Raw genomic sequence first — 25,516 nt, forward strand, 5'->3', positions numbered from 1 at the left:
AACTTTTTAGTTTGTATCTCGCGACGCAGTTGGCATCAGTTGCTGGGACTGCTAGTCTCTGTCCAGCCAACCAAGGACGGGTCTGAGGAGCTATTTGGGCTTGCTAGCTGCATATCAAGCTAGCAGGTTTCCTTGAGGGCTTGAACGCAGCCCACGACGCGGTTAGCCATTGTGACTGGGACCGTGGATTGTCTCTGGTTTGTGGCTGTCTAGATCCCTGCAGTTTGTTGTTTTCAATCTTCCCTGTAACCTGCCCTGTCATGTACTGCACTGACACAAATTACTGATGATTGGTTGAAATAAATGGATAATAGGAAGATTGTGGGAGCTGTACTGTTAGATTTCAGTCCAGCCTTTGATATTATTGACCGTAACCTGTTGTTGAAAAAAACGTATGTGTTATAGCTTTTCAACCTCAGCTCTGAATCCACAATATGGCAATCTATCTAACAGAAATCAAAGGGTCTTCTTTAATGGAAGCTTCTCTAATGTCAAACATTTAAAGTGTGGTGTACCGCAGGGCAGCTCTCTAGGCCCTCTACTCTTTTCTATTTTTACCAATGACCTGCCACTGGCATTAAACAAAGCATGTGTGTCCATGTATGCTTATAATTCAACCATATATGCATCAGCAACCACAGCTAATGAAGTCACTGAAACCCTTACCAAAGAGTGGCAGTCTGTTTTGGAATGGGTGGCCAGTAATAAACTGGTCCTGAACATCTCTAAAACTAAGAGCATTGTATTTAGTAGAAATCATTCCCTAAGTTCTAGACCTCAGCTGAATCTGGTAATGAATGGTGTGGTTTTAAGGAAGTGGATGGCTGCAAATGTTCTACTTTTAAATTCGGACAAAACAGAGATGCTTGTTCTAGGTCCCAAGAAACAAAGAGATATTCTGTTGAATCTGACAATTAATCTTGATGGTTGTACTGTCGTCTCAAATAAAACTGTGAAGGACCTCGGCGTTACTCTGGACCCTGATCTCGCTTTTGATGAACATATCAAGAATGTTTCAAGGACAGCTTTTTTCCATCTACGTAACATTGCAGAAATTAGAAACTTTCTGTCCAAAAATAATGCAGAAAAATGTATCCATGCTTTTGTCACTTCTAGGTTAGACTACTGCAATGCTCTACTTTCCGTCTACCCGGATAAAGCACTAAATAAACTTCAGTTAGTACTAAACACGGCTGCTAGAATCTTGACTAGAACCAAAAAATTTGATCATATTACTCCAGTGCTAGCCTCTCTACACTGGCTTCCTGTTAAGGAAAGGGCTGATTTCAAGGTTTTACTGCTAACCTACAAAGCATTACATGGGCTTGCTCCTACCTATCTTTCCGATTTGGTCCTGCCGTACATACCTACATGTACGCTACGGTCACAAGACCCAGGCCTCCTAACTGTCCCTAGAATTTCTAAGCAAACAGCTGGAGGCAGGGCTTTCTCCTATAGAACTCCATTCTTATGGAATGGTCTGCCTACCCATGTGAGAGACGCAGACTCGGTCTCAAGGTGAATGGAAAGGCACTGGAGCAACGAACCACCCTTGCTGTCTCTGCCTGGCCGGTTCCCCCCTCTCCACTGGGATTCTCTGCCTCTAACCCTATTACAGGGGCTGAGTCACTGGCTTACTGGTGCTCTTCCATGCCGTCTCTAGGAGGGGTGCGTCACTTGAGTGGGTTGAGTCACTGACGTGATCTTCCTGTCTGGGTTGGCGCCCCCCTTTGGGTTGTGCCGTGGCGGAGATCTTTGTGGGCTATACTCGGCCTTGTCTCAGGATGGTAAGTTGGTGGTTGAAGATATCCCTCTAGTGGTGTGGGGCTGTGCTTTGGCAAAGTGGGTGGGGTTATATCCTGCCTGTTTGGCCCTGTCCGGGGATATTGTCGGATGGGGCCACAGTGTCTCCCGACCCCTCCTGTCTCAGCCTCCAGTATTTATTCTGCAATAGTTTGTGTCGGGGGGCTAGGGTCAGTCTGTTATTTCTGGAGTATTTCTCCTGTCTTATCCGGTGTCCTGTGTGAATTTAACTATGCTCTCTCTAATTCTCTCTCTCTCTCTTTCTCTCTTTCTTTCTCTCTCTCGGAGGACCTGAGCCCTAGGACCATGCCTCAGGACTACCTGGCATGATGACTCCTTGCTGTCCCCAGTCCACCTGGCCGTGCTGCTGCTCAAGTTTCAGCTGTTTTGCCTGCGGCTATGGAACCCTGACCTGTTCACCGGACGTGCTACCTGTCCCAGACCTGCTGTTTTTAACTCTCTAGAGACAGCAGGAGCGGTAGAGATACTCTGAATGATCGGCTATGAAAAGCCAACTGACATTTACTCCTGAGGTGCTGACCTGTTGCACCCTCGACAACCACTGTGATTATTATTTGACCCTGCTGGTCATCTATGAACATTTGAACATCTTGGCCATGTTCTGTTATAATCTCCACCCGGCACAGCCAAAAGAGGACTGGCCACCCCTCATAGCCTGGTTCCTCTCTAGGTGTCTTCCTAGATTCTGGCCTTTCTAGGGAGTTTTTCCTAGCCACCGTGCTTCTACACCTGCATTGCTTGCTGTTTGGGGTTTTAGGCTGGGTTTCTGTACAGCACTTTGAGATATCAGCTGATGTAAGAAGGGCTTTATAAATACATTTGATTTGAAATTTGATTTGATTTGAACAAGTTGAGGAGACTTAATTACTTGGCCTTACCTTAGATTGTAAACTGTCATGATCAAAACATGTAGATTCAATGGTTGTAAAGATGGGGACAGGTCTGTCTGTAATAAAGAGATGACACCACATTCCAAAAAACAAGTTCTGCAGGCTCTAGTTTTGTCTAATCTTGATTATTGTCTAGCCATGTGGTCCAGTGCTGCAAGGAAAGACCTAGTTAAGCCCAGAACAGAGCGGCACGTCTTGCTCTTCATTGTAATCAGCCTCTCTTGGCTAAGAGTTGAGGAGAGACTGATTGCATCACTTCTTCTTTTTATAAGAAACATTAATGTGTTAAATTCAAAATTGTTTGCATAGTCAACTTACACACAGCTCTGACACACACTTTCCCCATCAGACATACCACCAAGGGTCTTTTCACAGTCCCCAAATCCAAAACAAATTCAAGAAAGCGTACAGTATAATATGTGCCTTTTTAAAAAATTTATGTAGTTCTGTCCTTGAGCTGTTCTTGTCTACTAATGTTCTGTATTAGTCCATGCTTCCTGCTTTGTGTGGACCCCAGGAAGAGTAGCTGTTGCTTTTGCAACAGCTAATGGGGATTGGTATAGGTGAAGACGGGTGTTTACTGGGAACTATGGGCACACAAGTAAATCAGTGCCCAGTAAAAACCCGTCTTCACCTACATGTCTAATAGATCCTATTGACCTTACAAAGGGAAAATCTGGCTTTTGACAAGGAATGACATTCTAATTTCCAAATGTCTATATTTTATAAAACAAACAAAAAACATTTAAAAAGCTTATAGAATGACTATAGCCTCCTTAATGACAAAAAAGCATGTTTTTAATCAAACTCTAAAAAAATTGTATTCAAACAACATACATATCTCAGCTACCATTACTCACTGTAACTACGTTTCTGGGACATGCCAGTCATTTACAATTCAAACCAAAAGTGTCAGAGGTGAAATGTTACATTTAACCACACCTACTGGGTTAATTGTAACAGTCTTTGATCCTAAAAATACGGGGTAATAAAACAAAACAAAAATTTGAAACAAATATTTGGATGAAAAAAAAAAATGATAAACAAATTATTATTATTATTATTATCTTTTTTTTACCAACCTTTTCTCCCCAATTACATGATTACCATCTCGTATCATCGGTGCAACTCCCCAACGGGCTCGGGAGAGGCGAAAGTCAAGTCATGCATCCTCCGAAACATGACACGCCAAACCGCACTTCTTAACACGCGCTCGCTTAACCCAGAAGCCAGCTGCATCAATGTGTCGGAGGAAACTGTTCAACTGATGATCGAAATCAGCCTGCAGGCGCCCGGCCCACCACAAGGAGTCGCTAGAGCGCGATGAGCCAAGTGAAGCCCCCCCCGGCCAAACCCTCCCCAGACGACACTGGGCGAATTTTGCGACATCCTATAGGACTCCCGATCACGGCCAGTAATGACACGGCAGGTAGTGACACAGGATCAAACCCCAGGCTGTAGTGACACCGCAACACTGCGATGCAGTGCCTTAGACCCCTAATTTGACCAAATATATATTTTTTTATAATTATCATTCAAAGGAATGAATTTGACTTTTTATATTTTTCAAAGTTATTAACTTGGTTGTACTGGGATACTTTATAGGAAGAAGTTACATTTTATATCACTATGTGAATGTGTCTAAAAACAATATAAAATACCATAGTATTTGTTGTAGGTGCACTAACCCCGATACATCTAATCTGAGTTTTGTGCGAAAATACAACAATAATTACTGTCATCAACTATACCACTCAAAATACCTTTTCTTACTGATAAAAATGATTGAAGTGATAATGCCCGAGAAACCGGTGTTTGGAGGATATATTGACACTGGTGTTGTTAGGCCCGACACGAAGTCCAAGGCCGGCTAACCGTGCAAATATATCCTCCAAACACTGTCTTCGACTGCATTATCGCTCTTATACAACGGGTTACCAACATGTGATTTCTATATTTTTTTTAAATCTTGATTCATTTATTCATACTATTTTATCCTTCCACAAGATATAGTACTGACACAAACCTAGGGTTGCTACCCAAGCCGGCTGGTCGTTTGTTCTATTGGTTTGGTTGTTAGAGACATTCAGTCTTTTTGCACTGTATCTATGAACCCAGTCGTTCATTCTAAATGTTCCATTGTCATACTTGCTTGCTAGCTAGCCAACTACGGCTAACTTACAGCCAGAATAACAGCAAAGTAGCTGCCTTTTCATTAGTTTAAGCTGTTTTCTAGTGAAATTTATTTGGATACATCCATAACAATGAGCTAATGAGGCGCGATTCAGGTCTCTCCAGAGCTGTTCGATCAGGTTCAAGTCCGGGCTCTTGCTGGGCCACTCAAGGACATTCAGAGACTCGTCCCGAAGCCACTGCTGCGTTGTCTTGGCTGTGTGCTAACAGTCATTGTCCTGTTGGAAGGTGAATCTTCGCCCCAGTCTGAGGTCCTGAGCACTCTGGAGCAGATTTTAATTAAGGATCTCTCTGTACATTTCTCCATTCATATTTCCCTTGATCCTGACTAGTCTCCCAGTCCCTGCCACTGAAAAACATCCCTGCAGCATGATGCTGCCACCACCATGCTTCACCGTAGGTATGGTGCCAGGATTCCTCCAGGTGTGACGTTTGGCATTCAGGCCAGAGAGTTCAATCTTGGTTTCATCAGACCAGAGAATCTTGTTTCTCATGGTCTGAGAGTCTTTAAGGTGCTATTTAGCAAACTCCAAGCGGGCTGTCGTGTTTTTTTCCTGAGGAATGGCTTCTGTCTGGCCACTCTACCATAAAGGCCTGACTGGTGGAGTGCAGCAGAGATGGTTGTCGTTCTAGAATGTTCTCTCATCTCTAGAGAGCTCAGGAGTTTCTGTTAGAGTGACCATCGGGTTCTTGGTCACCTCCCTGACCAAGGCCCTTCTCCCCTGATTGCTCAGTTTGGCCGGGTGGCCAGCTCTAGGAAGAATCTTGGTGGTTCCAAACTTCTTCCACTTAAGAATGATGGAGGCCACTGTGTTCTTGGGGACCTTCAATGTTGCAGACATTTTTTGGTACCCTTCCCCAGATCTTTGCCTCGACACAATCCTGTCTCTGCGCTCTATGGACAATTCCTATGACCTCATGGCTTGGTTTTTGCTCTGACATGCATTGTCAACTGTGGGACCTTATATAGACAGGTGTGTGCCTTTCCAAATCATGTCCAATTAATTGATTTCACCACAGGTGGACTCCAATCAAGTTGTAGAAACATCTCAAGCATGATCAATGGAAACAGTGTGCACCTGAGCTCAGTTTCGAGTCTCATAGCAAAGGGTCTGAGTACTTATGTAAATAAGGTATTTCTGTTTTTTTTCATCTTATTATTTCTAAAAAGCTGTTTTTGCTTTGTCATTATGGGGTATTGTGTGTAGGTTGATGAGGGGAAAAAAAGATTCAATTAATTTTAGAATAAGGCTGTAACGTAACTAAATGTGGAAAAAGTCAAGGGATCTGAATACTTTCCGAACACACTGTATATTCATAAAAATGATTCATGATTTTGACTGGCTGAGAAACACTGCCTGCCTGTCTCGTTATAACGATCGTTGTTGGAAGAAAGGTCGGACCAAGATGCAGCGTGGGGTAGGTTAATAATTTTTTATTAATGATAACCGGCACAAAACAAGAAACAGTAACAAACGAAACGTACAGCTTTGTAGGGCTAAAAAGCAACAATACAAAATCAAGATCCCACACACAACAGGTGGAAAAAGTCTGCCTAAATATGATCCCCAATCAGAGACAACGATAGACAGCTGCCTCTGATTGGGAACCATACCAGGCCAACATAGAAATACAAAAAACTAGAGTACCCACCCTAGTCACACCCTGACCTAACCAAAATAGAGAATAAACAGGCTCTCTAAGGTCAGGGCGTGACACTCGTCCAGTGTTGCCAACTCATTTTCAGGGGAAGTTGCTAGAGGCAGGTCGATTTGTTGCTAAAAGTTGCTAAATGACGTTGTGATGTCATTGCGCGATGACATCATTACGTAATAACGTAAAACTGTGTCATTACGTAGAATACACAATAACGTTACTCAAATTGACTGGCCATCTCTGCGAAAAATATGATTTGACATTTGTTAGTTTAGATTTGTTTGTTTATTATCATATATTTTTATCTGTGAAAGTAATATAAACACGAAACATTTTATATGATCACCTATTTTTGTTTTTTAAACACAACACAGAATTATTGAACAATTACACATTATTGAACAATTACATTTTATTTATTTTCTTTTTAACTAGTAAACCTACACATTCTGAACAAATATAGTTTTAAGCAGTGTATTGGTAGTTAGTTAACATGCTACCTAACTGATCAACAATTATAGGTTCAAGGTATATATGCTATCTTATTGAACAAGCAACTTAACTCAAATAATGATGTGTGCGCTAGGCATCTCTCTCCAGCTCTCTCCAGGTTGTTGTGCAGCTTGGCTGGCTAGCTGCTCAATGGTTTCCTACAGATATTGCCACTGTTCTCGCACACACTGCAGTGCACACTGCCACCATCAGCTGTGTGTCTCCGCCAGTTCCAGAAAGTCCACTCCTTGCATACGTACTGTAAATATGATGAATCATAGAATGGCAAGGAAATCCTCTTCATCTTCACTGTCCAACTGCATTGTCACGGAGCTGGAACCAGCAGTAGAGGATGGAGTGGCCTTAAAGCTGTTTGCTGCTGTGGTGCCAAACTGCTGCAGAACTTCACTTGGTAGTTTATGCTGGTAACAGGTATCACCAGCCAGCTTCAGTCCATACCGCACCAGGAGTATGGAGTTGAGAGTGTGCAATGACATTTTATTTCTTAACTTTGACTTGACCACACTCATTTGGCTGAACAGCCGTTCAGTGTAGCTTTGCACAGTTCTTCATAAGGATTTGACCCGGAAGAGTCCGTGTAGTTATTGACTTCACTCCAAAACTCGACTGTATTTTCAGTTGAGTCCCACCTAAACAGATGGATGTTTCTCCATTGGGAAACAATTTGATCAATTGTTTGTGGCTGGTACCCCAGTAGCTCAGCTACTTTAATAATTTCAGTGGTGCCTTTATTGTGCTTTAGCATTTCCTTAACACTGAACAAGGCCATGTTTCGCAAGGCTTCAAGGTTGTCTGGGAGCCTTGCTTGCAGCTCCTTGCTTAAAGCAACAATGTAGTTGATGCACTGTCTCCGAATGACCTTTTTGTCCTCTGGCGCAATACTGAGTTGGTACACCGTGCTCTCGAAAAGGTACCCAAGGTATGGTGATGGACTGAGATGTCCATCAATGGCATCCTTCAGGACATCAATTTTTGCCATAGGTTTGACTACTCTGCTGCAAATTGATGTTAAGAGGTGTACCAGATTGTCCAAAAGCTTGACAGGATCTGTTTGCTCTCCCTCAAATGACTTCAGTGCAACTTGTACATCGGACAGGATTGATTTCAAGAATGTCAGGTAGACATAGTTGGTCTTGTACATGGAGTGGAGCACATCCGCCATGTAGCAACGCTCACTGGCCTTGGTCACCTCAAAGTGGAGTTGCAGTTCTTCCCACTGGCTCAATATACGAGTTACCGCAGGCTCAATCGATAGCCAACGTGTGGCACACACTTTGGTGATCTGCAGGGGTTTCTGGCCACAATTAATGGTGGCATACACTGCTTTGTACGCCTCGCGCCGTTTTGGGGAAATCGAAAACCAGTTGCAGGTTTCTCTGATTAAGTACTCAACACTCCTAGGGATGGTTTCTTTGGATGCTGCACTGACAGCCAATTGTAAAGAATGGCACACACAGCGGATGAGTAGCAAATTGGGCAATGCACATTCTTCCTTTAAAATCTTGTGCACCCCATTGTGCACCCCAGTCATCACGGACGCATTATCAGTGCCAATACCCTGAAGATTCTCTTTTTTAAGGTTACACTTCTCAAGAAACTCAACTACCGCCTTTGCTATTGATCTGGCATCGCCCCCCTCCAATTCAACCAGACCAAGAAATGTGGACACAACGGTTCTTTTTTTAGCACTGAAATACCGAATCACCACACCCAAGTATTTCAAGACACTGACATCAGTGGACTCATCCAAAAGGAGACTGAACTTCACATCCCCCACATCTAATGTTACTCTTTTGAGAATATAAAGAGCCAGTACTCCCCTAATCATTTCTGTGCACTCGGTGCGGTGCATTTGGAAGTTTGTTGCTGCCACAGAATCTGAAAAGGCAGCTATACAAGCCATACCTAAATGGTCGCATGCTAGCAGCGAACAATGCTCCGCAATGGCCATTGGCATAGTAGCTTCTGCTCTTTTGCAGTTATCCACTTTCTTAACCAACTGTGGTAATGTAGACTGCGTTGTGGGGTTGTACAGTTTTGATTTATTTATATGCTTTGCTGTAAAAACAATGTTTTTTTGATGTCATACATTTTTGCAAGGATATCTGATTTGCAGTACGCACAGTATGCCCAACAATCATCCCCAATTACTGGCTTCAGCCACCCTTTAAATTCAGGTACAGACTCCTACTCTTTTCTGTACTTTACTGTACAATTTTGATTGAGACATGTTGATTGATGTTGTAAGTTCTGTTCAAGATCAAACATTTGTGACCAACTATATTCATTGGGTTTGTCTCGTGGAACGCATACTACAGTCAGCCAACAATGATTAGCAATTTGCTGAAATTGCTGCTGGCCTGCTGCTGCCTGTGAAAGAGCTGAGCGCCTGCTGCTGACGTCACTCACAATGCACTTTTGCAGCCAGGCACGTGTGTTGTGACTGAGTGTGTGACAGAGAAAAATCGTTTTTGTGTCATTTAGAGGGGAAATGGATTTTGTTTGAGTCACTTTTCAAAAGTTGCTAAAAGTTCAAAATATATTTTTTAAAGTAGGTAAATTTGTTGCTAGGTGCTGTTTGAATTTTTTGTTGCCAGGGTACTCTGAAAAGTTGCTAAATCTAGCAACAAAATTGCTAAATTGGCATCACTGGTCTCGTCCCGACTCTCGGTACGTTCATTACTATGGGACAGCTGGAGATCGAATTTGAATATTAAAACATTGTTTTTAATGTCAGAGAGACAGACAGCAATGTTTATACAATTCCCGGGAGCATAATGTCACAATATACACGTTAGAAATATACATAATTCTGTTTTTGCCATTGAAAAACTAAATGCACAACATAAACTCAATTTTTAGTCAGTTCACATCACATGCTCATTCAGTGAGTCCATGTCCATTTATCCAGAGTGGATCCCTGTCATTTTCCTCTCTCCTTCCGCTTTACAAATCTGTGAATAGCAATATGGCGGATACCCAGCAGGAATGCACTTAAACTTTACAGTTAAATCGGTTTCAGATGAGGGAAAGCATACAGGAGATGAAGCTGCTTTAGATCATTGTCCCTCCTAGCCACCAGCAGCTGAATGGCAACATCTGGTGGCAAAAAAAAACATTACACTCAAAAGCAATTGACGTTGCAAACACATCAGTTATTAATATTTATTTTAAATGTTTTAATTTAACTTTTATATAACCTATGATGATCACAATATGACATTGATTGACAGATTGAAATGGATTATTTGTGTTGTATGCTACTCCACTTGTGTAGTCTTTCAAAGCAGGACTTCTGTATTGATGAACGTTGTGGACTCCTTATCTTGATAGGCTAAGGAAGAAATCTGTGAATTCATATCCATTTCAGAAGCAAGCTATAGAAGTGGCCCAGATAGAATACTTTTAAAATTATATCCTTCCCTCTTCCTCTTCCCTTCCTTGGAGTAATCACTGATTCAACATGATTGGATGTGTGTAACAGTGAAGAAGGAAGTATGCATTTTAAAGTATTCAAACATGGCCCGTACCTGACATGAACAACAAAACAAATTGATCGGATTTGCCATGAGTAGTGTATTAAAATCAATGTTTACATCCTTAGTACTCTGTCGGCTATTTGTTGAAATAAACGCTTGTCCTAATTAAGGGGGCTCATTTACAAAATAGCCTCCAATACCCTACTCAATAAATTGGATGCAGTCTATCACAGTGCCATCCGTTTTGTCACCAAAGCCCCATATACTACCCACCACTGCGACCTGTACGCTCTCGTTGGCTGGCCCTCGCTTCATACTCGTCGCCAAACCCACTGGCTCCAGGTCATCTACAAGACCCTGCTAGGTAAAGTCCCTCCTAATCTCAGCTCGCTGGTCACCATAGCAGCACCCACCTGTAGCACGCGCTCCAGCAGGTATATCTCTCTGGTCACCCCCAAAGCCAATTCCTCCTTTGGCTTCCTCTCCTTCCAGTTCTCTGCTGCCAATGACTGGAACGAACTACAAAAATCTCTGAAACTGGAAACACTTATCTCCCTCACTAGCTTTACGCACCAGCTGTCAGAGCAGCTCACAGATTACTGCACCTGTACATAGCCCATCTATAATTTCGCCCAAACAACTACCTCTTTCCCTACTGTATTTATTTATTTATTTTGCTCCTTTGCACCTCATTATTTCTATCTCTACTTTGCACATTCTTCCACTGCAAATCAACCATTACAATGTTTTACTTGCTATATTGTATTTACTTCGCCACCATGGCCTTTTTTTTTGCCTTCACCTCCCTTATCTCACCTCACTTGCTCACATTTTATATAGACTTATTTTTCTACTGTATTATTGACTGTATGTTTGTTTTACTCCATGTGTAACTCTGTGTTGTTTTATGTGTCGAACTGCTTTGCTTTATCTTAGCCAGGTCGCAATTGTAAAGGAGAACTTGTTCTCAACTTGCCTACCTGGTTAAATAAAGGTGAAATAAAAATAAAAAAATTTTTTTTTACTGTTACACCGGAACAACCTCGGTTGGGATTTAATGCAACACCGAGCGCTTTTCCGGTCTCTTTTCACCCACCCATAGGAAGAAAATGGTGAGTGGAAAAATAGTCATAGATGTATCGTACAACATCTATTTCTGTATCTGTTTATTTTACCATAAATTGTTGTGATTTACGACTTTTAATCACAAGTAATGGTTTCTCATCGATATTGTTTTTGATGCAACGTTAGATGGTGTATAAAAACCTTGAATGTTTGCTTGCCTAAAAGCTTGCTAGCTATCTTGCCTATTCAGCTAGTTAGCTTGCTACCGGCAAAGTAATGTGCTCTTTCAACTAAAGCACACTTTATTTCGGGTGTGGAGAATTTACTATGCGTTATTCTCGCGACTTAAATAAATGTGAACATGTATATATCTAGCTAGCTCAATGCCTATCTACCGGTAGTCAACATGGCTAACGTCAACTTTCTAGCAAAGAAAGCATTGCTAACGTTAGCTGCCTTGCCTCAAGCAAACATTGAACTAAGTTGCCAGGAATTTGACTAGAAACGTTCGTAGTCCAGCTTGATTACCTTAGCATACAGTCGGCAGTCTTGTCAATGATGTTTTCAATACAAATGTCTGAACATATGAATTTCAGTGATTCTTACTTGTTGGCTGAGACATGATCCCGACTAATCCATTCATGCTCACTGGATGACAAAGATATATTTGGTTAACTTATGGACCTTGTGTGTTTCAGACGAAGGGTACATCGTCCTTCGGAAAGCGGCGTAATAAGACGCACGCTCTGTGCCGTCGCTGTGGCTCCAAGGCTTACCACCTGCAGAAGTCGTCCTGCGGGAAGTGTGGGTATCCCGAGAAACGCAAGAGACGGTGTAAGTGCCATTACTTGAACGATCAATTGATTTATTGTAAAAACTGCTATATTGTAACCAAGATGTCAGACCTGTGGGCATTGTTGAATAATGAGGGTTGTTACTGCATTGTATTTTACTGCTTGCCTTGTTGACTTGTTAGAATATTTGACACAGTACAGCATGACACAATCAATGTTTACGGCCCAGTGTCTTGTCAATGATGTTTTCAATATAAATGTCTGAACATATGAATTTCAGTGATTCTTACTTTGTGACTGAGACGAGACCCCAGCCTCTCCAAGTATGCACATTGGTTGACAGATCTTTCCATAATGTGTGCTCCCACGTCTGTTGACAGGAGTGAGGATATTTGGGAACGTTTGCCTCAAACCTTTGATCCCGCTTTGTGACAACTTGTGTATTGACCGTTCTTTCTGTAGACAACTGGAGCGCTAAGGCCAAGAGGAGGAACACCACTGGGTCCGGCCGCCTGAGACACCTGCGAGTCGTCTACCGCAGATTCAGGTGAGCACATCAACAGAGCACTCATGTAAAGCCAGCGGTAGACAGTACTACTGAAATTATTTTCCTTTTTCTTCATTGCCTGGAAAACCAAGGTCATTCAGTAGGGCACATGGTAAAATGTTTGGATCTGGAAATGGCATTCTTATTGGACAAGTTCAAGTAGGATGATAATTCCCCTTTCAAAGCGTTTTCTCCTGATTCCTGTCTACTGACAGCGACCCTGGTTTGTGTGGACTCCAGCCAATCGTTAACATTAGTGCAGGGGTGTCAAACTCATTCCACGGAGGGCAGTGTCTGTAGGTTTTTTTTGTTGAGGGGAGTTCCTTTACTAATTGGTGACCTTGGATGATTAATTAGTTAGGGTGGAGAGAGAACCAGCAGACACTCGACCCTCCGTGGAGAAATGAAAACCTGCAGGACTGGCTCTCAGGGGCCTTAGTTAACCTCTCTGGGGCAGGTGGGACGCAATCGTCCCACCGGCCAATAGCCAGGGAAAATACAGCGCGCCATATTCAAATAAAAATCAAACTTTCATTAAATCACACATGTAAGATACCAAATTAAAGCTACACTCGTTGTGAATCCAGCCAACATGTCAGATTTCAAAAAGGCTTTTCGGCAAAAGCATAAGATGCTATTATCTGATGATAGCACAACAGTAAACAAAGAGAGAAGCATATTTCAACACTGCAAGCACGACACAAAACGCAGAAATAAAATATAAATCATGCCTTACCTTTGACGAAATTATTTTGTTGGCACTCCAATATGTCCCATAAACATCACAAATGGTCCTTTTGTTCGATTAATTCCGTCGATATATATATCCAAAATGTCAATTTATTAGGACCGTTTCATCCAGAAAAACACAGCTTCCCGACTTTTGCCACTTCACTACAAAATATATCAAAAGTTACATGTAAACTTTACCAAAACATTTCAAACTACTTTTGTAATACAACGTTAGGTATTTTTAAACGTTAATAATCGATCAATTTGAAGACGGGATGATCTGTTTTCAATACAAAAAGTAAACAAACTGACGCAACTTTTTTCGTTACGTGCCTCTCAAAAAATTTACTTCATGTGACCCTCATTTACGATAGCCCTACTTCTTCATTACACAAAGGAATAACCTCAACTGATTTCCAAGGACTGGTGACATCCAGTGGAAGCGGTAGGAACAGCAAGCTAGTCCATTAGAAATCTGGTGTCTCTAAGAAATCTCATTGAAAAGACAGTGACATCAAAAAATAAAAATTCTGAATGGTTTGTCCTCAGGGTTTTGCCTGCTACATAAGTTCTGTTATTCTCACAGACATGATTCAAACAGAAACTTCAGAGTGTTTTCTATCCAAATCTACTAATAATATGCATATCTTATATTCTGGGGATGAGTAGCAGGCAGTTGAATTGTGGCATGCTATTTATCCGAAAGTGAAAATGCTGCCCCCTGCCCACAAGAAGTTAATCAAATGCTAAAGACATGCAGGTCATTCTACAATGTGAGTTAAATTGTGGTTGTTGGTGCTCTGTTATTTGTGATTGTGGCCAATAAGCCACTGAAATCTGCCTGTTTGCTCTGTTACAACTGTTGCTTTGAAATAATGCTAGCAGAAATGAGCTTGCCAATGATGTCACAAAATAAATGTCTGAACTGATGACATCACAGTGATTTATTTTTAAGATCTTTACTAAAGCAAGCTTCACTACCCCATCAGTTGTGACCTAGGGGTCCCTGAGAAGAGTTCTGAAAACCATGTAGAATTATGTATTCTGCTACATCTGTTTATGGCCATCTGTTACGTAGTTGGATCAGCACTAGCATATGCATCCAACAGACTTCCACAAATAACACCACAAACTGTGAAGACCACCTTGGTGACTGAAAGAAATGTTGCTTATTACCTTAGGTGATCCGTAACGTTACAATTCAAGTCTTCTACATAATGTACAGATGTCTTGTTTTCTTTCCCCACCTTTTCAGGAACGGGTTCCGGGAAGGGACCACCCCAAAGCCTAAGCGTGCTGCAGTGGCTGCCTCCAGCTCGTCCTAGACACACTTTGGATTTACTTGTTTAAATAAATGTGCTGTTGATAGTTTTGAGTCGTCTGGGTTTTTTCTCAGTATAACATGGATCATCCATTAATTCTTTCCACAACAGATAAGCGTGAACTGTGCAGTGCACTGGGGTTCACCAATCCCAATTGAAAAAAATATTTTCTTATCCTACTTACTTTTTTTCTGTGTATGTTTTTCTGTCTACTTGCACATTTGCTCCAATTTAGTGCAAGCATTCATGCCATTGCTTTAATCATCGGTTGACAGCCTATAACGGCCATGGAAATGGTATGGATAAGAACTTTTTTATAGTTCTGTGGTAAGATTATAAAATAGGCCATTTAGCAGACTTTTATCCAAATTGACTTAGTCATACATACATTTAAGTATGGGTGGTCCTGGTAATCAAACCCACAATCCTGGCATTGCAAAAGCTGGGGAACAATATGTTATGGGGTAACATTTAGGTTCTACGTCAAATCAAATTTTATTGGTCGCGTATTCAGATATGTGATTATCACATTATATTGGCCACGTGTTCAGATATGTGATTATCAAATCGAGCTGTATTTATACAGCACATTTCAGACATGGACTGAAACAGTACGCTTTACTGGAAAAAACAAAAGCTTCTCCGCAGTGGTCTAAGGCACTGCATCTCAGTGCAAGAGGTGTCACTACAGTCCCTGGTTTGAATCCAGGCTGTATCACATCCGGCTGTGATTGGGAGTCCCATAGGGTGGTGCACAATTGGCCAGGGGTAGGCCGTCATTGTAAATAACAATTTGTTCTTAACTGACCTTTCTAATTAAAATAATTACACATTGAATGACTAAAAAACAGCTGAAATGATGTAAGATCTCATGTCCACAGTTTTGGCCCCCCTCAGGTACTCTGACAGGCTATTCCAGAGCCTGGTGTCATAACTAAAGGCTGCCTATTGGTCCTAGGCTTTGGGATAGTTAAAAGGCCAGTGCCTGAGGGAACTACTGGGTACATATGCTTTTAAGTCACCCTCATGGACACATGCCCCTGGGTGACAGTGGACCTTGGTCGGTCCACAGATCGTAGGCAGGCCAAACTCTCACCATCGAGCTGTCCACAATGATAGTGGTTGTGATGGACTCCGATGGGGAAGTGAACGGGGGGGGGGGGGGGGGCATTGGGCGGCCGCCGGCTGTTGGTATACACCAGGATCAGTGCTGACTCCCGTGGCTGATAGGTCCGTCTCAAGCTGGGCAAAGCTATTTGATAGTTGATCGGATCTTCTCGGATAGATGAAGGGTGGCCAGACTGTCTCCCCAATCTCCTATGCCTAAGTGTCCAGTCTCCCTTGGGCCACGGAGTTGAGCTTAACATCTGTCCATCGGATTGGGACAGATCAACGCCACCCGACTCATCGACATCTTTATTATTGGGGCATTTAAAACTGATTCAGTTTGCGTGGGTTACAGCAAGGTCGGCATACTTAGAAAGCAGGTTATCCTTTTTTTTTGCAGCCGAGCTAACAGCCGGAGGATCTCTTCCCTAAGCTGCTTGATGATGGTACATTTAGGGTAGACAAATCCCTGTCCGTTTTCCTGTTCCACCGTATCTTTATCTTGTGAGCCACATATTTTTGTCATCAAAAGTGAAGAATGGTTGACCTACAATTAAAAGTAATTCAAATAATTGGATGAAATATAGAAACATGTTTTAATGTGAAACGTTACACACACACAGCCCCTAGGGGCCCAAGGTAATGAGTGGGTATGGCAACTGAGTGAATAACGCAACAGGATCTATGGACAAAATCCATGCAAACAGGAAAAAACTCAAACTGAACGTTCTTGGGCTTGATTCAATCAGATTAGCGTTGGTCGACACCTGCATAGTGGTTGATTTGGCTGTGTCGGAGGTGGATGTGCGTTAGAGCTGTAAATCTACAAGCGGCTCCTTGTGTTACCTTATCGCGTACACTGCTATTGGATGCAACGAAACCATCCGACTTTATATCTGACAAATCCCATGCATCCAGGTTAGAAGGTCCTGCAGGTCAAACACTTGAATGCATGATGTTCTATTTTAGGCTATAGGCCCTACTCCCGATTAGACTGATAGGCTTTAACCCCCCCCAACCAAAAAACACGGAAACCCTAGATCATACCGCCCCCTCTTGCACTCCCTGTGCACCCACGACTGCGTGGCCAAGCATGACTCCAACACCATCATTAAGTTTGCTTACGACACAATGGTGGTAGACCTGATCACCGACAACGATGAGACAGGCTATAGGGAGGAGGTCAGAGACCTGGCAGTGTGGTGCCAAGACAACAACCCCCCTCCCTCAATGTGAGCAAGACAAAGGAGATGATCGTGGACTACAGGAAAAGGAGGGACCAACACGCCCCCATTCACATCGACGGGGCTGTAGCGGAGCGGGTCCAGAGTTTCAAGTTCATTGGTGTCCACATCACCAACAAACTAATAAACTATGGTCCAAACACACCAGGAAAGTCATGGAGAGGGCACGACAATGCCTTTTCCCCCTCGGGAGACTGAAAAGATTTGTCATGGGTCCTCAGATCCTAAAAAAGTTCTACAGCTGCACCATCGAGAGCATCCTGACCGGTTGCATCACCGCCTGGAATGGCAACTGCTTGACATCCGACCGTAAGGCGCTACAGAGGATAGTGCGTACGGCCCAGTACATCACTGGGGCCACGCTTCCTGCCATCCAGGACCTATATACTAGGCGGTGTAAGAGGAAGGACCAAAAAATAGACTGTTCTCTCTGCTACCGCACGGCAAGCAGCACCGGAGCGCTAAGTCTAGGTCCAAAAGGCTCCTTAACAGCTTCTACCCCAAGCCCTCCTTTGTTTTTACACTGCTGCTACTCGCTATTTATTATCTATGCATAGTCACTTTACCCCTACCTACATGTACAAATTACCTCAACTAACCTGTACCCCCACACATTGACTCGGTGCCGGTACCCCCTGTATATAGCCTCATTATTGTTATTTTATTGTGTTACTTTTTATTTTTATTTTGTAAATATTTAGATTAGAGGCAATTGCAGTAGTTGCACACATTTTTTGTAGCCTAGGGTCCGGGAAAAATGTGGCTTTTTATAAATGCATTTCGTACATAATACACATTCTACATAATTTTAGATGACTGGAGACTTTAGCAGAATCTTTTTTAATACCTCATAAATGATCAAAATGACAGGCTACTTTGACACTGACAAACTGAGCATCTGAGATCAATAAAAAAATACATTGTCTTGAATCCATCAATAGCCTAGGCTTAGGTGTGTGGAGACACACATATTGTGCAATATGAGGAGGAAATTATAGTCTTAAAAAAGACTATAATTTCAGTTTCACTGACTGACCCGATGATGCGCAGTTCGCGTCATTCTTTTTCCCAACACAGTTAAGCCAAAACCACGCCCCATTATTCAGAGGGGCGTTCTACAACGTTTTGAGCGCTCTCCAAGTCCGGAAGTGAATATCACGTAGCGCGAAATTTCAGTCACTGATGAATAACATTTTCCCTTGTATTTCAAGATTGAAAAATGTAATAACAATGTTGTGGACAGAACTAGCCATTAACGTCCTTAACGCTCAAAGACAGATTCAATGGCTCGTCCTTAACGCTCAAAGACAGATTCAATGGCTGTTGCATAGCGTATTCGACTGAATGATTAGCTAATAAATATTTGAGAAATCATGAATAATAAGCATATGCTTATACATGATAACAGACTACAAATTATAATATAACAACTTCCAATACCGAGCTAGTAAGTAGCCTAGGTTAACTTAGCTGACCTTCAATTTAGGGAATTCAGCAGAGTTCTCTGAGACATTTTTACAACTCATTGAAACTCTGAAAGTAAATACATTGGCAAATGTTAACAAACATGATAATAATAGGCCTGCATTACGGTAGGCACCTAATTGTTAAATTACAATTTCCATTCATAGCTTGGAAGGTCACTGTCTCTGCGCTGATCGCCTGTGAGTGAGACAGCGCTAGCTAGCCAATGGGAGCGTAGTAGAACGCCTCTCTGAATAACGGGGCGTGGTTTTGGCTTAACTGCTTTGGTTAAAAAAAAGACGAGCCCAGCGTACTCACCAGTGATGGCGATGCGCTCACGCCAAAAGCCTATCTCTCTGTTACAATGCTGTTCGTTCAATATACCTATTTCTAAATTGATAACTTGGTAGCCTGCATACAGATTAGTGTTCTCTTTTCAACAGGATCCATTTGCTTTCCAACCTGTGTTTCCCTGCTATTGTATTTGAATTATTGCGAAAAAACTGTTTTGGCTGCATAATGTTCACAGATTTGCCTCTGCGTTCCCGGCTGTAGGCATGACTTGTGATTGGGCTACACACAATCCACAGCTAGGCTATTTTTTTTTTAAAACTTAAAGAAGCTATTGATACTCTGTGGCTAAGTTATAGCACTACTCCTGGTGTATTATTCGGAATTGTTTGAGGTAATATGTACATGTAGGTAGAGTTATTAAAGTGACTATGCATTGATAATAACAGAGTAGCAGCGTTGGGATATATAGGCTACAATGTTGCGCAAACCATAGGCTAATCCCAGGCCGGCCCAACCCGAATCAATTCTTAGAATGTCAGGCACGTTTTCACATTACGTTATTTACGGTGTAGGAGAATTACAGAGGAGTCCATTTGAATTAACTCTAATTGCTTTTATTATACTTGTTTACATTGAAAACAGTTACAATTATTTGTCATGCCACGAGAGGTACCAGGTCCAAAGGGGAGAGGTGCAGGATTCTGTTCCGGTGTGGTGAGATACTGTAACTCGATCCGTTGGAAAAATAAACAAGCTCTTATTTCGAAGAGCGCGCCGTAAACCACGCACCAGTGGGCAGAGCTAGGCATTTCGGACTGGGACACATTTTAATATGAAGAAAATACTCTAATTATACTGTAATGAAACAGCAGGGAGCAGGTCTGGAACCCTCGACCTTCTAGCCCGAGGTCCAGCGCGCTATCGACTGTGCCGCAAAAGCATGCTCGTGCGGTAGAGTCGATTTCCGCGCTTATAAACCCAGAGTCGTTACAATACAATGTGGCCGCCGTGGTTCTGTGTAGCCTAGTTATGCTAATATATTGGAGACCAGTGTATTGCAGTTAAATTTTCGTATTTTACTTAATAAGTCAAATGTATTTGAGTAGTAAACAGGGAAACAACAACGAGTCCCAGTCAGTTCGCAATATAACATATCAGTGGGGTGCATCGTTTACCAGGGTACCTAAATTATTGGGATCATCTGGTACCCCACATCACGCTGCGCCTTGGTCTCCTCAATACGACGAACGTGAAAAGCAGCCATATCAGCCAGGCAAACTAATTGTTCTCACTTTATGATAGAACGTTCAGAATTTTCTGCCTGACTGTGGCGCTCTTTACCGGAATTGTTAGGATTTTCTTGTGATCAAAACGATTTATTTTGCTCAAATAGAGATACTGTATAATTAAATTGTGTTTTCTTTGAAAATATGTGTATGTATTTATCTATGATATAGCCTAGTTGATATAGTTTAAGTTAGCTAATGTGCTATAACACTTGGTTAGCCGACTTGCTTGAATACTGACTAATTTCCCAATAAAACTATGTATTCTTGTAGGCTGACTATTAGCCTAGTTTACATTAGGTTTGCTACGTATTGTTTTTGTGTTAGTGTGATACATTCATCCAGTTGGTTTCAGATGTCTAAAAATACCCATAATCCCTATAAAATAGTGGATGTCCCGCTTGCGGACATTTGCAATCACAGGGGTTTGGCCTACCGATGCGGGCAACAGGCCAGCTCCGAGGCAGAAGAGATGAAATTGCCTCTTTCAGAAGGTATGCACAATGCCTTCAGAAAGTATTCGCACCCCTTGACTTTTTCCATGTTGTCTTGTGTTACAACCTGCATTTAAAATTGAGATTTGTTGTAACTGGCATACACACAATACCCCATAATGTCAAAGTGCAATTATGTTTTCAAAATGTTTACAAATTAATAAAAAGGGAAAAGATTAAATGTCTTGAGTCAATTAGATTTCAACCCCTTTGTTATAGCTAGCCTAAATAAGTTCAGGAGTAAAAATGTGCTTTACAAATCACATAATAATCAGAATGGACTCACTCTGTGTGCAATTATAGTGTTTAACATGATTTTTGAATGACTACCTCATCTCTGTCCTCGACACATACAATTATATATAAGGTCCCTCAGTCGAGCAGATTCAATCACGAAGACCAGGGAGGTTTTCAATGCCTCGCAAAGAAGGGAACCTATTGGTAGATGGGTTAAAAAAAAAAGCATATCCCTTTGAGCATGGTGAAGGTATTAACTACACTTTCGGTGGTGTGTCAATTCAACCAGTCACTTATAAAATACAGGCGTCCTTCCTAACTCAGTTGCCGGAGAGGAAGGAAACCGCTCAGGGATTGGTGACTTTAAAACAGTTACATAGTTTAATGGCTGTGATAGGAGAAAACTTAGGATTGATCAACATTGTAGTTACTCCACAATACTAACCTAACTGACAGAGTGAAAAGAAGGAAGCCTTGACAGAATAAAAACTATTCCAAAACACGCATCCTGTTTGCTACAAGGCACTAAAGTAATGCTGCAAAAAATGTGGCAAATAAATACTTTTTGTTCTGAATACAAAGTGTTATGTTTGGGGCAAATCCAATACAACAAATTACTGAGTACCATTCTCCATATTTTCAAGTGGTGGCCGCATCATGTTAACGGTATGCTTGTAATCGTTAAGGACTGGGGAGTTTTTATAGGATAAAAAATAAACAGAATGGAGCTAAGCACAGGTAAAATCCTAGAGGAAACCAGGGTTTCCTCTAGGAGGAAAAAAATCTCCACCAGACACTGGGAGATTAATTCACCTTTCAGCAGGAAAATAACCTAAAATACAAGGCCAAATCTACACTGAGGTTGCTTATCAAGAAGACAGTGAATGTTCCTGAGTGGCCGAGTTACAATTCTGACTGAAATGTACTTGAAAATCTATGGCAAGACCTAAAAATTGTTGTCTAGCAATGATCAACAACCAATTTGGCAGAGCTTGAAGATTTTTCCAAATAATATTGGGCAAATGTTGCACAATCCAGGTGTGGAAAGCTCGTAGAGACTTACCCAGAAAGACTCACAACTGTAAGCTGATTCTTACATGTATTGACTCTGGGGTATGAATACTTATGTCAATTAGATATTTCTATATTTCATTTCCCAAAATGTCCCAGTGTCTAAAAACATGTTTTCACATTGTCATTATTGGATATTGTGTGTAGATGGGTGAGATAAACAAATATATTTAATATATTTTGAATTCAGACTGTAACACAACAAAACAACTAGTTAAGGGTTATGAATACTTTCTGAAGGCATGGTATTATGACAAGAGACAATGGCAAAACCTGCATAGGCCTATGACATTTGAACTTTGTGCTCATGTAGAAAGCATTATTACTTGAAATACCTGTCATTAAATGTAGGTCTTTATTACTAATGAATAGCAACTTCATTATAATATTTGGCCATCAAATTGTCATTGCATATTTTAACAAAGAGAGTATACACATTTTCAAAGTCCCAAGCTGTGATCTTGTCAACCAATCACACGATCAAGCAAAAAAACAGCAGAACATCTATGGAATCAGTACCTAGGACAATAGAATGCATGATATACAAAATATAAAAAAGCAGACAGAGATATTTAATCAATAATTGCTTTTACATATACCATGTGAACATTTCCTCAGAATAAACAAGACACGATTGTAAGACTAGGGACCTAGAGAAACCACTAGATATGGGTATCGAATACCAATAAGAGGCAATATATTAGTTTTAGAAAACACTTCAATAACAGTTCATGGCTGATGGGTGGAGAGTTTTTAGAACATCCACCTGCATTCTGCCTGGAGAAGATGTGAAGGTTTTATCTGCTGTATAGCACAGAAGGATATGGAGGAGACGGGGTGATCGGCCTCTGAGAAATGACGTGCAGTAGGGGATTTAAGATCATTTCTCCTTACAGCACTCTTGTGTTCAATAATACATGTTCTTATCTGTCTACTGGTTTTGCCCACGTATTGCTTTCTGCATGGACAAGAGATAAGGTGTATGATGTTGGAAGAGCTGCGTGTGAGGAACTGTTTGATAGTGTATTGTTTGTCAGTGGCAGACCTGCTGAATACGTTCACTTTTTTACAGGAATCCCTACATGTCGCACAAGTAGGGCAATGGTAGATGCCAGTCACCTTGTCCAGTCTTCAATCATTTCTGTTACGGGGAGGGGGGGGGGGGGGGGCGACGACATGAGTGTCAGCACAAATAATGAAGTCCCTGACATACCTGGCCCTGTAGTGTGAAAAGAGAGGAGGGTCAGAGAAAATATTTTGGCGAGCAGGATCAGTTATGAGCACATTCCAATGTTGCTTAATGGCTCCCTTAATGTTACGTCATCACTCAGAGGACAATATTTTGTGGTACAGACACATTACTGTATATACATTTTTTTTACTGTTATCCCTTCTGTTTGAGATCTCATCAATGGCACGTGCTCTACTGAGAGCATCATCAAGCCATTCTTTAGGGTATGAGCGGGCCTCAAACTGTCTATACATTTTCATAGCCTAATTTTCAACATCTGTTTTACTAGCACAAATGCACTTCAGTCTCATAAATTGTGTGTATGGTAATCCCTTCTTAAGAAATGTGGGATGCGCACTAGAGGCATGTAGGATACTGTTCTTGTCTGTATGCTTTGTATACATTGTGGACAAGGACCCTTAGTCAAGGCGCGCAAGGGTATCAAGGAAGGATATCTCGCTATGACTAATCGCGGCTGTGAACTTGATAAATAGAACCATATCATTAAGGTAAGTGAGCAAATCATAAAACACATTCAGGGGACCCTTCCAAAGAGAAACACGTCATCAATATATCTTTTCCACATAAGTATATGTTGGGAGAACGGGTTATTGTGCCGAATTAACTTGTCTCCCAGATAACCCACAAAATAGACAAGCATAGTAAGGAAAGAAAATGGAGCCCCATAGCTGCTCCCTGTTTCTGTAAATAGTAACTGTCTTCAAACAAAAATAAGTTATTGTACAGGTAGATAGTCGCCAGGTCCAACAAAAAACCTGCAGAGGGCGTCCCCTCTCTGTTCCAAAAATAACTTTAAAGCCTCCAGTCCTTTGTAATGTGGTACATTAGTACATAAAGAAACAACATCTAGGGTGATGAGAGAGAGATATCCAAATAGTCATCACCTATTTCAAATTCAGATAGTTGTTTAATGAAATCGGCAGTGTCTCTCAAGTATGAGGGCAATTGCACCACTATAGGACGTACTGTAGCATCCGGTCAACACAATGGGAATGTCACGAACGTCGTCAGGGAAATGACCGGACCAAGGTGCAGTGTGGTGAGTGTACATTTCTCTTTATTTATGAATGTCGCCAACAAAAACAAAAAACAACAACAAAACTACCGTGAAGCTGACTAGGGCTATACAGGCCACTAACTCAGACAACTACCCACAACTAAGGTGGAAAAACAGGCTGCCTAAGTATGATTCCCAATCAGAGACAACGATAGACAGCTGTCCCTGATTGAGAACCATACCCTGCCAAAACATAGAAACAGAAAACATAGAAATAAAGAAACTAGAATGCCCACCCTAGTCACACCCTGGCCTAACCAAAATAGAGAATATAAGCTTCTCTATGGCCAGGGCGTGACAGGGAAATAGGTTCAGTTAAACTGCCATTACATGCTACAACAGGCCGTCCAGGAGGCTTCTCTAATTTGAACCATAAAAAAGGCAATACATAAGAGGGACTGAAGGGAAGTCTTTTGTAAGATACTTGAATTCAGCTTGGGCGATATGGCCCTCTACCAATGCATTTTGGAGAAAATAGTAAATTTCATCCTTGTAAATGCTGGTAGGGTTGCTGTTCAACTTGCTGTAACAAGTCTCATTAGAGAGTTGGGACATGATCTCAGAGTCATAGTTGTCTTTATTTAACAATACTAAGCCGCCTCCTTTGTTAGCGGGTTCCAAACCACGTTGCTGTTACTGCTCAGGGATGATAATGTATCACAATCAACTTTCTCAATGTCTGTGTTTAGACGACTGCAGGATTAAATATCTCTCTCCACCAGATTACAAAAAGTATCAATAGCGGCATTGTTGACTGGTGGACCAAAAAATATTTTGACTCTTACAGTGGTTTGTTGTGAGGATTCAGTAGGGGATTGTACACCTGCACATTGTCTTTGTTGTAGAAGTATTTCAACTTGATGGAGCTATAGAATTTGAACATCTCAACTTTTATATTAAATGGATTAGTGGTAAAAGGGTGGACATAGGACAAACCTTTGTTAAGAAGGCGTAGCTCGGCCAGTGTCAGGTTGTTGTCAAACAGGTTGAAGATT

General features: G+C 41.6%; 1 protein-coding gene and 3 non-coding genes across 4 annotated transcripts; all 4 read left to right on the plus strand.

Annotated features, from left to right (window-relative positions):
- Positions 1-11,581: 11,581 nt before the first annotated feature.
- On the plus strand, positions 11,582-15,061 carry rpl37 (ribosomal protein L37). The gene is made up of 4 exons (XM_071351699.1): positions 11,582-11,667; positions 12,319-12,454; positions 12,877-12,961; positions 14,949-15,061. The coding sequence occupies exons 1-4, from the start codon at positions 11,665-11,667 to the stop codon at positions 15,016-15,018; spliced, it is 294 nt and encodes a 97-aa protein (XP_071207800.1). The 5' UTR covers positions 11,582-11,664; the 3' UTR covers positions 15,019-15,061.
- LOC139544718 (small nucleolar RNA SNORD72) lies at positions 12,167-12,245 on the plus strand. The gene has a single exon (XR_011668955.1). It is a non-coding gene; the product is annotated as a small nucleolar RNA SNORD72 (small nucleolar RNA).
- Positions 12,645-12,723, plus strand: LOC139544717 (small nucleolar RNA SNORD72). Its single transcript, XR_011668954.1, has one exon. It is a non-coding gene; the product is annotated as a small nucleolar RNA SNORD72 (small nucleolar RNA).
- LOC139544719 (small nucleolar RNA SNORD72) lies at positions 14,584-14,667 on the plus strand. Its single transcript, XR_011668956.1, has one exon. It is a non-coding gene; the product is annotated as a small nucleolar RNA SNORD72 (small nucleolar RNA).
- Positions 15,062-25,516: the final 10,455 nt, after the last annotated feature.

Source organism: Salvelinus alpinus, chromosome 18 (genome assembly GCF_045679555.1).
Source record: "Salvelinus alpinus chromosome 18, SLU_Salpinus.1, whole genome shotgun sequence".
Classification (NCBI taxonomy): domain Eukaryota; kingdom Metazoa; phylum Chordata; class Actinopteri; order Salmoniformes; family Salmonidae; genus Salvelinus; species Salvelinus alpinus.

What these genes read in the sequence shown, in the direction of transcription:
- rpl37 (XM_071351699.1), top strand. An exon ending in CGAGAAACGCAAGAGACGGT is followed by an intron (nt 12,455 to 12,876) that starts GTAAGTGCCATT and finishes TTCTTTCTGTAG; the next exon opens with ACAACTGGAGCGCTAAGGCC. An exon ending in GTCGTCTACCGCAGATTCAG is followed by an intron (nt 12,962 to 14,948) that starts GTGAGCACATCA and finishes CCACCTTTTCAG; the next exon opens with GAACGGGTTCCGGGAAGGGA.